The 13,135-nt window shown below is 33.3% G+C and overlaps 1 protein-coding gene across 1 annotated transcript; it reads right to left on the reverse strand.

Annotated features, from left to right (window-relative positions):
• Positions 1–619: 619 nt before the first annotated feature.
• LOC139077164 (olfactory receptor 5V1-like) lies at positions 620–1,576 on the reverse strand. The gene has a single exon (XM_070583878.1). The coding sequence runs from the start codon at positions 1,574–1,576 to the stop codon at positions 620–622; it is 957 nt and encodes a 318-aa protein (XP_070439979.1).
• Between the last annotated feature and the right edge of the window lie 11,559 nt (positions 1,577–13,135).

Genomic DNA, 13,135 nt, shown 5'->3' on the forward strand with positions numbered 1-13,135 from the left:
GAAGATTTTCATTTGCTTCTTCCAGGTTGTCAGGACACTCATAATCTGACAGCACTTTAATCCAACCTTAGGTGTCAGATTTTTTGTGTCATCTGCATGATTCAAATCCTGGTTATAATCCATGTGAAGACTGGTTTGCTTCTGGTCATTCTTATAACGGATGTGCAGCCCTTCAGATTCCCATCACTAAGCACAGTGCCAGTTATTAGGGATGCCCTTTCCTTGGCTAGCTCAAGATTTAACCGTTAGCCCCCTAATCTTACAAGGATGTCAAAATGTCGTTTAGAACCTTAAACATTTCTTCAAGATTAGCAGAAGGCCTCACATGAAAGGGTCTCAAATGCTAATTTTGCATCTTTGTATTCTCAACTTCTACTCAGTCTTGGTTTTGTGATTCCTTGTTGCCTTTTTAGTTCACTGATATCTATGAAACATTTAAAGAATATTTCATATAGACTTGTTTAGCAGGAATGTTGGTACAAAGCAACTAGCCCATCTTTATTGCATATGAAAATTTGCAATTTACTTTTAATTTTGCTTGAGAATAATTGGCAAAAATCTGTTACTATAAGTAAGATAGACAGTTTTGTATTATATCATTTTCTCAGAAGAGAAAAGATTATACATCAAAAGAGAGGGAACTTGAAGCCTGCCACTTTCTCCCCATAACTTTCACAGCCTGTTTAATATCCTTATTCCTCAAAGAGTAGATGATAGGATTTAGCATGGGGGTGACAACACTATACAATACTGAGATCAGCCTGTCTTTCTCCAATGCATATGTTGAGATGGGCCGTACATATGTGAAGATGGAACTACCGTAATAGAGAAGAACAATGATCAGGTGGGAGGCACAGGTAGAAAAGGCTTTTTGCCTCCCCTCTGCAGAACTGATCCTTAAAATGGTAGAAATGATATAAAGATAGGAAAGTATGGTACACAAAAAAGGAGTCCAACCAATGAAGACTCCAATGGATAGTAATGCCAACTCATTGACAGAAGTGTCCCCACAAGACAAGATCAATAAAGGAGGTATGTCACAGAAGAAGTAATTGATCCGATTATTACCACAGAAGGGCAGGTGGAATGTCAATGTTGTGTGCACAACTGAATTGAGGAAACCACCAGTCCAGCATGAGGCTGCTAACTGGCCATATAGAGCCTTGTTCATAATAACTGAATACCTTAAAGGCTTACAGATTGCAATATAACGGTCATATGCCATAGCTGCCAAGAGCAAGGACTCTGACCCAACAAAAAAAATAAATGCAAAAAGTTGTGCCATGCAACCCAAATAAGAAATGCTTTTTTTCTCTGATAGAAGATGCGCCATCATCTGGGGAACATTGGTAGTGGTGTAGCAGATGTCAAGAAAAGCTAAATTTTCCAGAAAAAAATACATGGGAGTGTGTAGGCGTGGATCAGTCATGGTCACCAAAATTATGAAGATATTCCCACCTAAGGTACAGATATAAGTTACCAAGAAGATGGTGAAAAGTAAAAATTGCAACTCATTTAAGTTGGAGAATCCTAAGATGATAAACTCAAACAGAGCCGTTTGGTTTTCTCCTTCCATAATATCGCTCTGGTTTTCCTTCTGAAATTGGGAATAAAGAAGTATAGATTTCTGTAATCATGTACTGCTCCGGAAATAGTCTACAAAACAAGAAAATAAAGGTGTCACAGATGAAACTGTAAAATTATTTATCAACAAAAACATTAGATATGTTTGTAAAAATGCACAATGCCACAACAAATAAACTCTGTGCCTTAGGCAGCATAAATATAAACACATTCAGCCTTTCATCTGTAGGTAAAATCTCTTAAAATGAAGACTATAGGCAGTGTTGAATTTTAAAGGAAGCCACAAAAGGCCACATGCACCATAAGTTCTGATGAGAAGAAGGAAAGGCCCAACTGCTTTGTCTTCCTGGGGCTGCAGTAATTTGGACCCTTATTAGACACAGTCTTCATTGGTGGGTCAATCAACTATGCTGCCCTGTGCACTTTTGGAGGCTGACATTTGTAGATTGCAGGTAGAATTAGTTAGTCACATTTTGTATATTACGGAGGAAGAAGAGAGTGGAAAAAGACATAGTGATATCAGAGGTTGATATTATATTTTGGGGGCATTTCCATAAAATATAGAGGAAATTTACAGTTAATCATAACAAATAGATCCTACAGTTCAAGGTTCTGAGACTTGGATATTCAGGTGATATAATTAAACTTTGGCCGTTGAAAACCCTAATAAGACAAAAGAACTATTTTGTGCCAGGAGAACAAACTAATATTCCATGTATCATTTACTGTGTGAAGTTTATTCTATGCTGTATGCCCTTATAAATTGCTACAGCCAAGGTGCACTTGAGCTAGCTCTTAGTGGCTCATAAGATCCCATAGTTAATTTTCAGGAATTTTGTAAGCCAGTTGTTAAATACAGCCATTATTAAAAATGAAGTTACATAAACTTATAATTGAATTAATTCTATCAAAGACAGTGGTAGAAAATACCCAAATTGTTACTCTCTAATCATTTTACACCTTTCTATTATCTGTGCTTTTGAGATTATTAATTTTATTGTATCTGTATGATGGAGATGCCATGAAATGGTGTGCTACAGCTCATGTCTTCCCAAATTCATGTTCAGGGAATCATGTTGATAGCTTGCAGTTGGTTGTTGTGAAAGCATTTATGCCACAGAAATTGGCAAATGTTACAAATTAGAGTTTGATTCATGATTTTGTTGATTGTCTAGGCTTAAGAAAGTGATAGAAAAATGTTAATGATGTAAATTAAACTTAAAAGTGTGTTGTGCTTTTAGTCATTATATTGTGAGGAGGAAACTTTCTTCTAGTATTGAAAAACTGTTATCTACTTTAGGAAAATTGTCATTTATGTCACAGACATATATCTTTATTGATTCATTTTTATCTTACTTATTAACTTAGGCAAAAATATCAACCATTAATGGCATCCATCAACAATGTGAGAGACTTCTTTGTTGAATCAGATAGTATTCAAGGACTTACAGCCAAATTTGATCAAATAGTGGCTGAATTTTAGCCATAGCTTGGCTGTAAATTCAAATATTTGTCAAAAATAAACATAAACATTCTGTGAGCATCAATTGGCTATATGGAATTGACAATAAAAGTTTAATTTTCTTTATTATTATTTGTAAATTGTATGTTAGACATTCTATCAGTGAAATGTGTAACAAACTTGTGTGCATATGTGTATGTGTGTATAATTGTGTGTGTGTATATACATATTTTTTTCCTGAAGCACCGGTTGTAAAACATTTAGCAGCCCACCACTGGCTACAGCTCTTGAAGGTATTTCCTCTACTATTTTGTGACCTGATCAGTTCAGAGCAGTAAATAAGTTGCCCAAAGTCACATAGCTAGTCAGTGCCAATGTGAGGATTCCAAGCTGGTTAGATCTGAGGCCATAGTCAAAGCTCTTTTAACAGCCTAAGATGGGAAGTAGGTCTCATTCTGCATGCCAGTTCTGATCTATTGGTATGGATTTCCTAGTAGTACTGTATGGATAAATTAAGCGAAGATATTCCCTAATTCAGAAATCATTGACCAAGTTCAACCATGGAAAATGAGATGATAGTGATAGCATACAAGCCTTCCATTTGTCAACCTATGGAATACCATCCTACCATTTTTCATTCATGGTCTAAATATGAGAACTTGATTTTTGAAAATTTGCTGGGGCACAGCTTCTCCCATCCTACCTCCAAACAAGCGTATACATTTGTATTTTTACATCCAAGAAAAATTGGACTTGGATAATGAGGGTACAATCAATAAAATTATTTTTTGAAGGTTGTTCTCTAGATCTTTACTATCTTCTGTCAAATTCTGAGGACCATGAGACCAAATAGGCCCTAGTACCAGGATCGGTCATGCTGTCATTAAACACCAGTAATAACACGTTGCAGCATCAGTTTTATTACAACTTTTTAATAACTCCATAGCTATACTGGTAAAAGTAAAGAAGACAAAGGATACTCAAAAACTGTGATGAACTTAATATCACCAACCACCTTATTAGATAAACACACAAATTATCATGATATAAAAAAATTAGTTAAAAAATTTTTAGAATTTAACAGTTTTATGTAACTATATAAATGTCTAATTCATTGCTTGTTGGTGACTTTCCCTATATCTTATATTGTCATAAGAGCTGGAATCATTGTAGAATATTTTTTCAGATTATAAAGTATGAAAATTAAAATTACTATTTTTATATTAATGTGTATGATAGAAGTGAGCATAAACCACAGGAAGATGATTTTCACTTTTACAATATGAAAACTGTCCAAGAGGCACTCTTAGTTTGTGTTCCCCAATTTAACTGACTCGTAATTTTTCTGATTATAAGAGTAGTTTGTGTTTATTGTAGACTGTGTAGATAATGCAGAAAAAGAAAGTTACAATATTCCATAACCAAAATACTAGAGAAGACTGCTGTGAGTGTTTTGGTTTATGTCTTTATAGTCACTTTGGCATACATGTCAATAAGTATTCTCCTGAAACATACATTTTTTGAGTTTTATATTGTTCCGTTATATTAAAGTGTCATATCTCAATAAATATTTGGTTTATCAAAGGTTTTGTTATTATAATGTATATAATAAGAGACATCTAAATTACGATACTTAACAAAATATCTTTAGATTATTCTCTAAGTATTTCTTGAGAATAACTTACTAGGAAGAGTAGAAGTAACTTACACGATTTTGGTACTGATAGTCATATGGCAATAACTTAATATTGGACCAAAAAGGAAAATATAAATATCATCTTGGTTCATCTTTGACAATATATCAGAGGTGAAAGAGGATAGAAGCAGGAGAGTAAGGAAACCTGAGTATTTGTCCTTAGCTCTGACATCAATTAACCTTTTGAGCTTTGGAAAGTCATTTAGATTCTCTGGTACTTAGTGGACCCATTTAAAAAATTAGGGAATTGTGCTACTCCAGAATTCTAGAAAATTATTCTGATTGTATGACAATAATTAATTAGTCACTTTGGTTGTTTAATGTAGTGTAATAAAAATATTAAAAATCAAAGGTTTATATCAGTTTCTCACTTTTCATTCAATTCTTTTGCAAAGGTAATAATTGACCTGGGTTAATTTATTTCTTTGTATTCAATATTATGATCTTAGGAGGTCATACTCCAATGAGATATTCCATGTGAAATACTAATTCATAAACAGTGAATGTAATTACAATAGATGAGTGTTTCATTGATCTTTACCATCTCTCATTCTCTCCACAACAAGGGAAACTGTTCAATGCTGTGATCCAGATGCTTCTTATCAAGATTATAATTCATGAACTTGTACATGCACATTAATAAGTTTGTTTTTATTGCTTTTATTTCAGTGACTTAATGGGTTATTTGTTGAATTTTCCCCAGTTGTTTTAGCATCACAGAACCAAGATAGAGTCTTAGGGATGGTAAAAAAAAGAAGGAGCCAGCCCTCGTGGCCTAGTGGTTAAAGTTTGGGACTCACTGCTTTGGTGGCAGGGGTTCACTTCCTGGTCATGGAACCACACCACCTGTCTGTCAGTTGCCATGCTGTGGCAGCAGCTCACATAGAAGAACTAGAACAACTTGCTGCTAGAATGTACAACCATGTACTTGGGCTTTGAATTGGGGAAAAAAAAGATAAAAGAAAGAAAACAAAAACTTATATCAGAGTGAAGATAATAGGAACTATTGTTAAATTCAGAATCCCTTTAATATAATTATCTCATTCAAACTTTACATACTTATTGAAAGCCAGAATAATTTTAAATTTATATGTATGACCTCTAATGCAGTTAGTAGGTTCTTAATAAGTGCTGAGGTGAACTTATGAGATATACAGTGAAGCATACAAGTAGCTGAATAGAAGAAAATAGCTAATTGCCATATCAATATCAAGGCCTGTTCTTAACTCTCCCTGGAAATTATAGTACAGTTTCAAGTCCATTTGCTCTCTGACACTCTCCTAGATAACCATTTTAAACTTTCTCTTCTGTCTTCAAGTCTTGAACTACCTGCTTTTTCTGTATTTACTCTCAACTGCTGGCTTTGCTTCCTTGTCTATGAGAAATTTGAAACAACAGAAGAGAACTTCTAGACTCTCATCATTAAATTTGTTTTACCTACGCATATATTCTGTTTTCCCATTTATTTCTATATTACTAGAGATCAATCCTCTGTGCTCTTTTTTAAAGCCAATACCTTTACTTGTGTGTTTGATACTACCTTTAACTTAATCAAAGATGCACTCCAGCAATGCCACTCCCTCATCCATAATTCTTTCCTTTCTCTACTGAAATATTCCCTTCAGCAAAGAAACAAGCTATTATTTCTCCTACCATATTTTAAAAAATCTTCTTTTATCACTATTTTTCCTCACTAGTTTCATCCATTTCTCTGATATTTACATTAAAGCTTCTAAAAAATTATGCCTAAATTGTCTCCATTCCCACTCCTTCCAATCTCTTTTCAAAACATTTCATTAGGCCTTTATCCCAAAATTTCACTCATCCACAGTTTTGGATCAACTGTGGAATATATATACACAGAATCTTAGCACTTATCATCACTTCTCAGCCACCAAATGAGTTTCCATTATGTCTCAGTTAGATTAATTTAACAGCTTCCTGCTCCTAACACTGCCCACCTATGGTTTGTTTTCAACACAGCAGCCAGTTGTGTGTAAACCACCTTACATCATCATATGTCTACTCACAAACCTTCAAACACACTCCAACTTAGATTGTAAATTCAAATTCTTACAAAAGCCTACAAACTGTAAAAATCTTTGTCTTTTTATTTCTCTCCTAATTTCCTTCTCTGCTCCCAGCTCATTCAATCAATTCTCATTGGCCCCTTGCTGTTCCCCTTTATACTAGCTCTTCCCCATGACTATTCATCTGATAAAAGTCTTAACTTCATTTTAGTTTTTGCTCAAATGATATTTACTCAATGAAACTGATCCTGACCATCCTATGTGTGCTCTCCTATGCTCTGTATCCCTTTCACATATCCCTTTCATTTCTTCATGACAACAGCACCTTCCAATATACCATATAATTCACCTATTTAATATTGTATTGTTCATTGCCTGTTCCCTGAGCAGAATATTAGTTTCATAATGTCAATGTATTAACTGTTAATGATGCATTCTGAGAATCTAGAACAGTACCTGGCACACGATACATATTTGTTAAATGTTGAATCAATCTTCAGGGTCTCCCTTCATAAGGAATTAACTTGGAAAACTGATTTATCTTTGCAGAAAGCTTACAGGGAAATTTCTGTTTTTTCGAGACAACTTCATTTAGCCTCACTTACCCCGTTTTGTTTAGTTTGATTGTCTGTAGTAGTGGTTCAACCAGGAATTGTCTTGGAGAAACACTTCACCCTTATAAAGAAATAATAGCCTCTGCCTCATATTTTTGTGTGAACAAGAATGAAATTCTTCTGCAGTCCTACCATCTCTGCCCACTTATCTTTAGAGACAATTTAACTGTGGCAGGAAGCTGCTGCTATCTCTCCTTTCTTCCAATTCATATGTCCAACAACAAGAACCCCCTTCTTTACTCCTGTTTATATGAGTTCTTTAAAAAATTACACACCATGTAGTGAAAATCTAATTACTTTCCCCTAAATAGCAATGATGAGGACATTGGGGACTTTGGGTATCTTACTAGTAATTGAGGTGTATTGTAAAATTCTCTGGAGTGGCAAAATCAAAAAAAAAGATCCTGCTATTATCATTTTCCACACACACACAAATACTGCCATTATCGTTTCCCACAATATTAGATCTTTAATATTGGATATAGATGAAAGTCATTATTACTGCTGTTGTTTTTATTTTTGTTTTCAAAATGTTGTTAATGTGAACTTTATATAATTACAGAAATTTAAATAGCATACAATTACATAAATTTAAATTTAAAAAGCTATATTTTTATATTATATATCTGTCTCATTTGAGTCACAAAACTACTTTTGAGATGGGTGTATGTGGTAGGCAAAATTCTAAGGTGACTTTTAATAACCTCACCTTTATATGATCTCCTTTTATTGAGTAAGGACAGAACATATGAATATGATGAGATATTAGTCCCATGATTATGTTATATTATACGACAAAAAAAGAGATTTTGCAGGGGTAATGAAGTTCTGACGTCAGTAGGCTTAAAATAAGGAGAATATGCAGGTGTACCTGAACTAACCATTTGAGCCCTTTAAATCTGGGTCTAAAGTTCAGAGATTTGAAGCAGGAGAGGGGTTTGAGTATGAGAAGTTCTCCACTGCTTAACCCTGGAGGGTGCCACATGGCTAGAAGTGCAGGCAGCCTCTGAGTCAAGAGCAGCCCCAACTGACAGCCAGCAAGGAAACAGAGATCTTGGTTCTGCAACCACAAGGAACTGAATTTGGCCAACAACCTGAATGATGTGGGAAGTAGCTTCTTCCCCGTGGATTCTAGAAGGGAATGCAGCCTATCCAACCTTTGATTTCAGCCTTTTAATAAGCTGAGCAGAAAAGCCAGCCACGCTGTGTCTGGAATTCTGACCTACAGAACTGCGAGCTAAGAAATGGTTGTTATTTTAAGCCACTAAATTTGTAGTCACATAACAATGAAAAACTAATACAATGGGATTAATCATTTTTATGTGAGAAGTTTTACAAGTAATAAAAACTACCGAAAACTACATCTTCTCACTGTATGATGTTCCCCACTATTTCACATCTGTTTACTTATGACCTAAAGTATTAAAACACTTTTATTTGACAACATAATTCTTTATTTCCACATAGAAACAATGATTGTTTCCTCCACAGCACTCTGCTATTTTCCATCTAAGAAATAACAGAAAAGGTCATTGTGCTAAGTATAAAGAAATATGAGGCACTTGTTCCACAAAGTAAAACCTTAAAATATAGCATAATATTTAAAAGTTTTGTTTCTTACCTCCTTCTATAAAATGTCATCATAGGCAGTGTAATCAACTGACAATAACGTCAAGTGATTCACATTTTGATTCCAGTCATTATGAAGATATTTGTGTGACACACAAATTTCAGCCAATATTCATGGTGAAGAGATGAATTTTTAAAGTTACAGAATTTCAGCAATGAAAATTATTCTAGAGATCATCTAAATCTAAAAGTGAAATTTTCAGTGTTAATAGAGTTGAATTAAGTCAGTGTTTCCCTCTTACCCTTTGCAAAATTTCCTAAAACAAAGACAGAGAGGAAGAAGTGTAAATCCAAACTGTATTTCAAAAAAATTAGGAAAAGTCTGAATCCCAGAGTAATAAAATAGAAATAAAAATTCAGAAAGCAGTGAAGATGAATCAAGGCAGTGGGAAGATATTAAGAGAGGAAGCCCATTGCTGCAAAGCTAAGAAAAAGATGCCAAATTTCACTTTTCCTGAGTAAGTGGCACAGGATAAGATATCAGACAGTCAGTGGCAGGAATTTTTCTTGACCTGCTTTGGCTTCTAGGAGTAGAGTAATTATCATAGAATCAAAGAAATAAGCCATATTTGACAGAAGTACTTCAGGAATGTAGAAGGGATGTGCAGAGAAACTCTGCATATTTGAAGGAAATATTCTGTTATTAAAGCTGTGAGAAGAACAGCTACAACTGTAAATCTCAGCTGGCTGTGGAGAAGTATAGTCTAATATATATTTATTATGTATATTAATATACATGTATTAATATATTAATTATATTAATATAAATATTAATAAATATATATTTATATATAAATATAATATTTATTTAATATAAATTTATGTAATATAATTTATTATAAATATAATATGTATTTATTTTACATATATTATATAATATATTATAAATAAATATAATAAATATTAATATATTGTATATAATATATTATAAATAAATATTAATATATTATATAAAATATATTAATAAATATATATTATATATTAATATATATTTAGGAAATTTTAGGAAATATATATATACATACACACGGATACAACCATGTCATAAGAAATATTTCTGCCAGCCTGACTGCTGCCCATACTAAGAGGTGGTTCACAGAGAAAGAAATCACCTCACTCCAAAAAGTGATCAGAAAAGCTTCAGCTAAACTTGTATTATTGGCACCAGTAGAACAAGTTGTTTCATGTAAACCCTCAAGTTGATAACTAAACAGTAGGTCAATATACTAAAAATCCCTTTAAAAACTGACAAGACAGCAAGGATTTACAGGACCAATATCCAGAAGAAAATGGCAATCTAGTATGGAGAGTGCAGCATTTGTCATCAAGTTCGAACAGCAGAATTAAATTTTTCTATTTTTATCCTTTATTTAATTGGCTTTTTAAAAATTCACCTCTCTTTTCACTATATATATAAAATACCTTTTCTACCTTTACTGAGGTAGGATTGATAAATAAAAATTGTACATACTTAGGTTATACACCATGATTTTTTTTATTGAGGTCATATTGGCTTATAACATTGTGTAAATTTCAGGCATACATTATTATATTTCAGTTTCTGAATAGACTACATCATTTTCACCACCAATAGTCTAGTTTTTTTCTGTTACCATACATGTGTGCTCCTTTATCCTTTTCACACTCACCCCACTGTCTCCTCTGCTGGTAACCATTAATCTATTTTCCTCATCTATGTGTTTCTTTATCTTCTACATATGAATGAAATCATACCATATTTGTCTTTCTTGGGCTGACTTATTTCGTTTAACATAATACCCTCAAGGCCCATATACGTTGTTTTAAATGATGCAATTTTGTCTTTTTTATGGCTGAGTAGTATTTCATTGTATATATATACCACATCTTATTTATCCATTCATCCATTGGTGGTCACTTAGGTTGCTTCCATGTCTTGACTATTGTGAATAATGCTGCAATGAACATAGGTATACATACATCTCTGAGTTGTTGATTTCATGTCCTTTTGATAAATACCCAGGAGTGGGACAGCTGGATCATATGGTGTTTCTATTTTTAATTTTTTGAGAAATCTCCATACTGTTTTCCAAAGTGGCTGCACCAATTTGCCTTCCCGTCAGTGGTGTATGATCGTTCCCCTTTCACCACGTCCTCTCCAACACTCGTTATTTCTTGTCTTGTTAATTATAGCAATTCTGACTGGTATAAGGGGATATCTCATTGTAGTTTTGATTTAATCCATTGTGAGTTAATTTTTGTATATGATGTAAGTTAATGGTCTATTTTCATTCTTTTGCATGTGGTTGTCCAGTTTTCCATACACTACTTATGGAAGAGACTTTCTTTTCTGCATTGTATTTTCTTGGTTTGTTTGTCAAAGATTTGCTGTCCACGACACGATTTTTTTAAGGTGTACAACACCGTGATTTAAAAGATGTATACATTGTAAAATTAACACAACCAAGTTAATTAAGACATTCATCACCTCAGTTACCACATAACTAAAAAATATTTTGAACTTCTTATGGGTGAGGAAACACAACTAAAATTAGCAGTAAGTCGTATAAAGCACTTCAACAATGCATATATGTCACATATATAAGGGATTTTCTGTCCTTTTTACTCACATGCGAACAAACAAAAACAAAAGAAAATTCTAATATAAAGATATATTTATTTATTTTCCTTACCACTCTAGCTCAGATACACATTGATATATTTGGTAAACCTCCAGAGTTCTATAAATCACACTTCTCTGACTATACAAAGTCCCTCTACATAAACAGTTAGCTAGAAAAATCCATATCAAGTTATTAATAATAATTAGGACTTTAACTTTTCTAACAATGAATGTGGTATGTAAGAGAGAGAGTATAAGAAAGAGACATTAAGAGGGATTCAATAAAAGAAAGAGAGAGACAGAGAAAGAAACTGAAAACAAGAAGGAAAACCAGAAGCCTTGGGTATTCATGATGACTAAATATCTATGTAGATAAATAAGCTCACTGGAAAAGAAAAAAAAGCTGAGCTTATCATTCAGTATAGGTACACATAACCACTAAATAAATGTCAAAAATTTAATTGTGTGTATGTGTATGTAAGGATACATCCAGTGTATCTAAGAATTATTCAAAGACCAAAATAAATATTTGAGAATTTTTCATTATTCTTAATAGTAATAATTATTTTTACATCACCAATATCACATGGGCTGGTATACTCAGACTGCTATGTTTGTGATAATAGTATCATATATCAAATAGAATATTGCTTCTACTTTAGACAAACACTTTCTATTCGTCCTAGGTTTTATCTCCAATTATCTACTATAATAACTTCTTCACCTGCCATATTCTGCCTTACTTGCTGATTGTTTACATTCCTATCTAATTCTTCGCCCTAAAGTATAAATTCTTCAATGGTGAAGACTGTTTTACTTGTTATTTCTCTTATTACCATAAAAATTGAATTGATTCATGACCAGAGAAGATAAATTGTCACCAATGAAGTTGTCTTTGATAGTAAAGTCAATATACTAATTTCAAGATTATGTCTTAAAAATATAGAGTTCTGGGCACAAAAAGAATTAGTTAATAGGAAGGAAAACTCAGTTCAAACCATCCCTATTATGAGAAAAGCAAATTTAAACCTATATCACACCCTTGTTATGTTCACAGGCTAAGTTTTACATACTATAAATATTTCTTGGCGATAACATAGATAAATAAAAACTGATAATCATCTTTGATGCTTCTCACCTTCATGTCACACATCAAGGTATTAGCAAATATTGGAAGTTCTATGTTCAATACACCTCCAGAATTTAACAACTTTTCTTACCTCCGCTACTGTCATCCTGGTCTAAGCTTCCAACAATTCTCATTCAAAAGATTATAAGGAAATGCTAACTGATTCCATCCTTGCTCCCTTACTCTCTATTCTCAACATAGCCTTTATTGTGACTCACCACAGAAATCATTTCAAGTCAGTTCTTTGCTCAAATGCCCCAATATCATGCTATGTCACCTAGAGTAAGTGCTGAAATATTTCAGATGGCAAACATAATGTCAATTTCTTGCCATTCTCTCCATTACCCACAGAGTTCCAGGCACATTGGTCATCTTGTGTTTCCTCACAC

Source organism: Equus przewalskii, chromosome 19, assembly GCF_037783145.1.
Source record: "Equus przewalskii isolate Varuska chromosome 19, EquPr2, whole genome shotgun sequence".
In the NCBI taxonomy this organism is placed as follows: domain Eukaryota; kingdom Metazoa; phylum Chordata; class Mammalia; order Perissodactyla; family Equidae; genus Equus; species Equus przewalskii.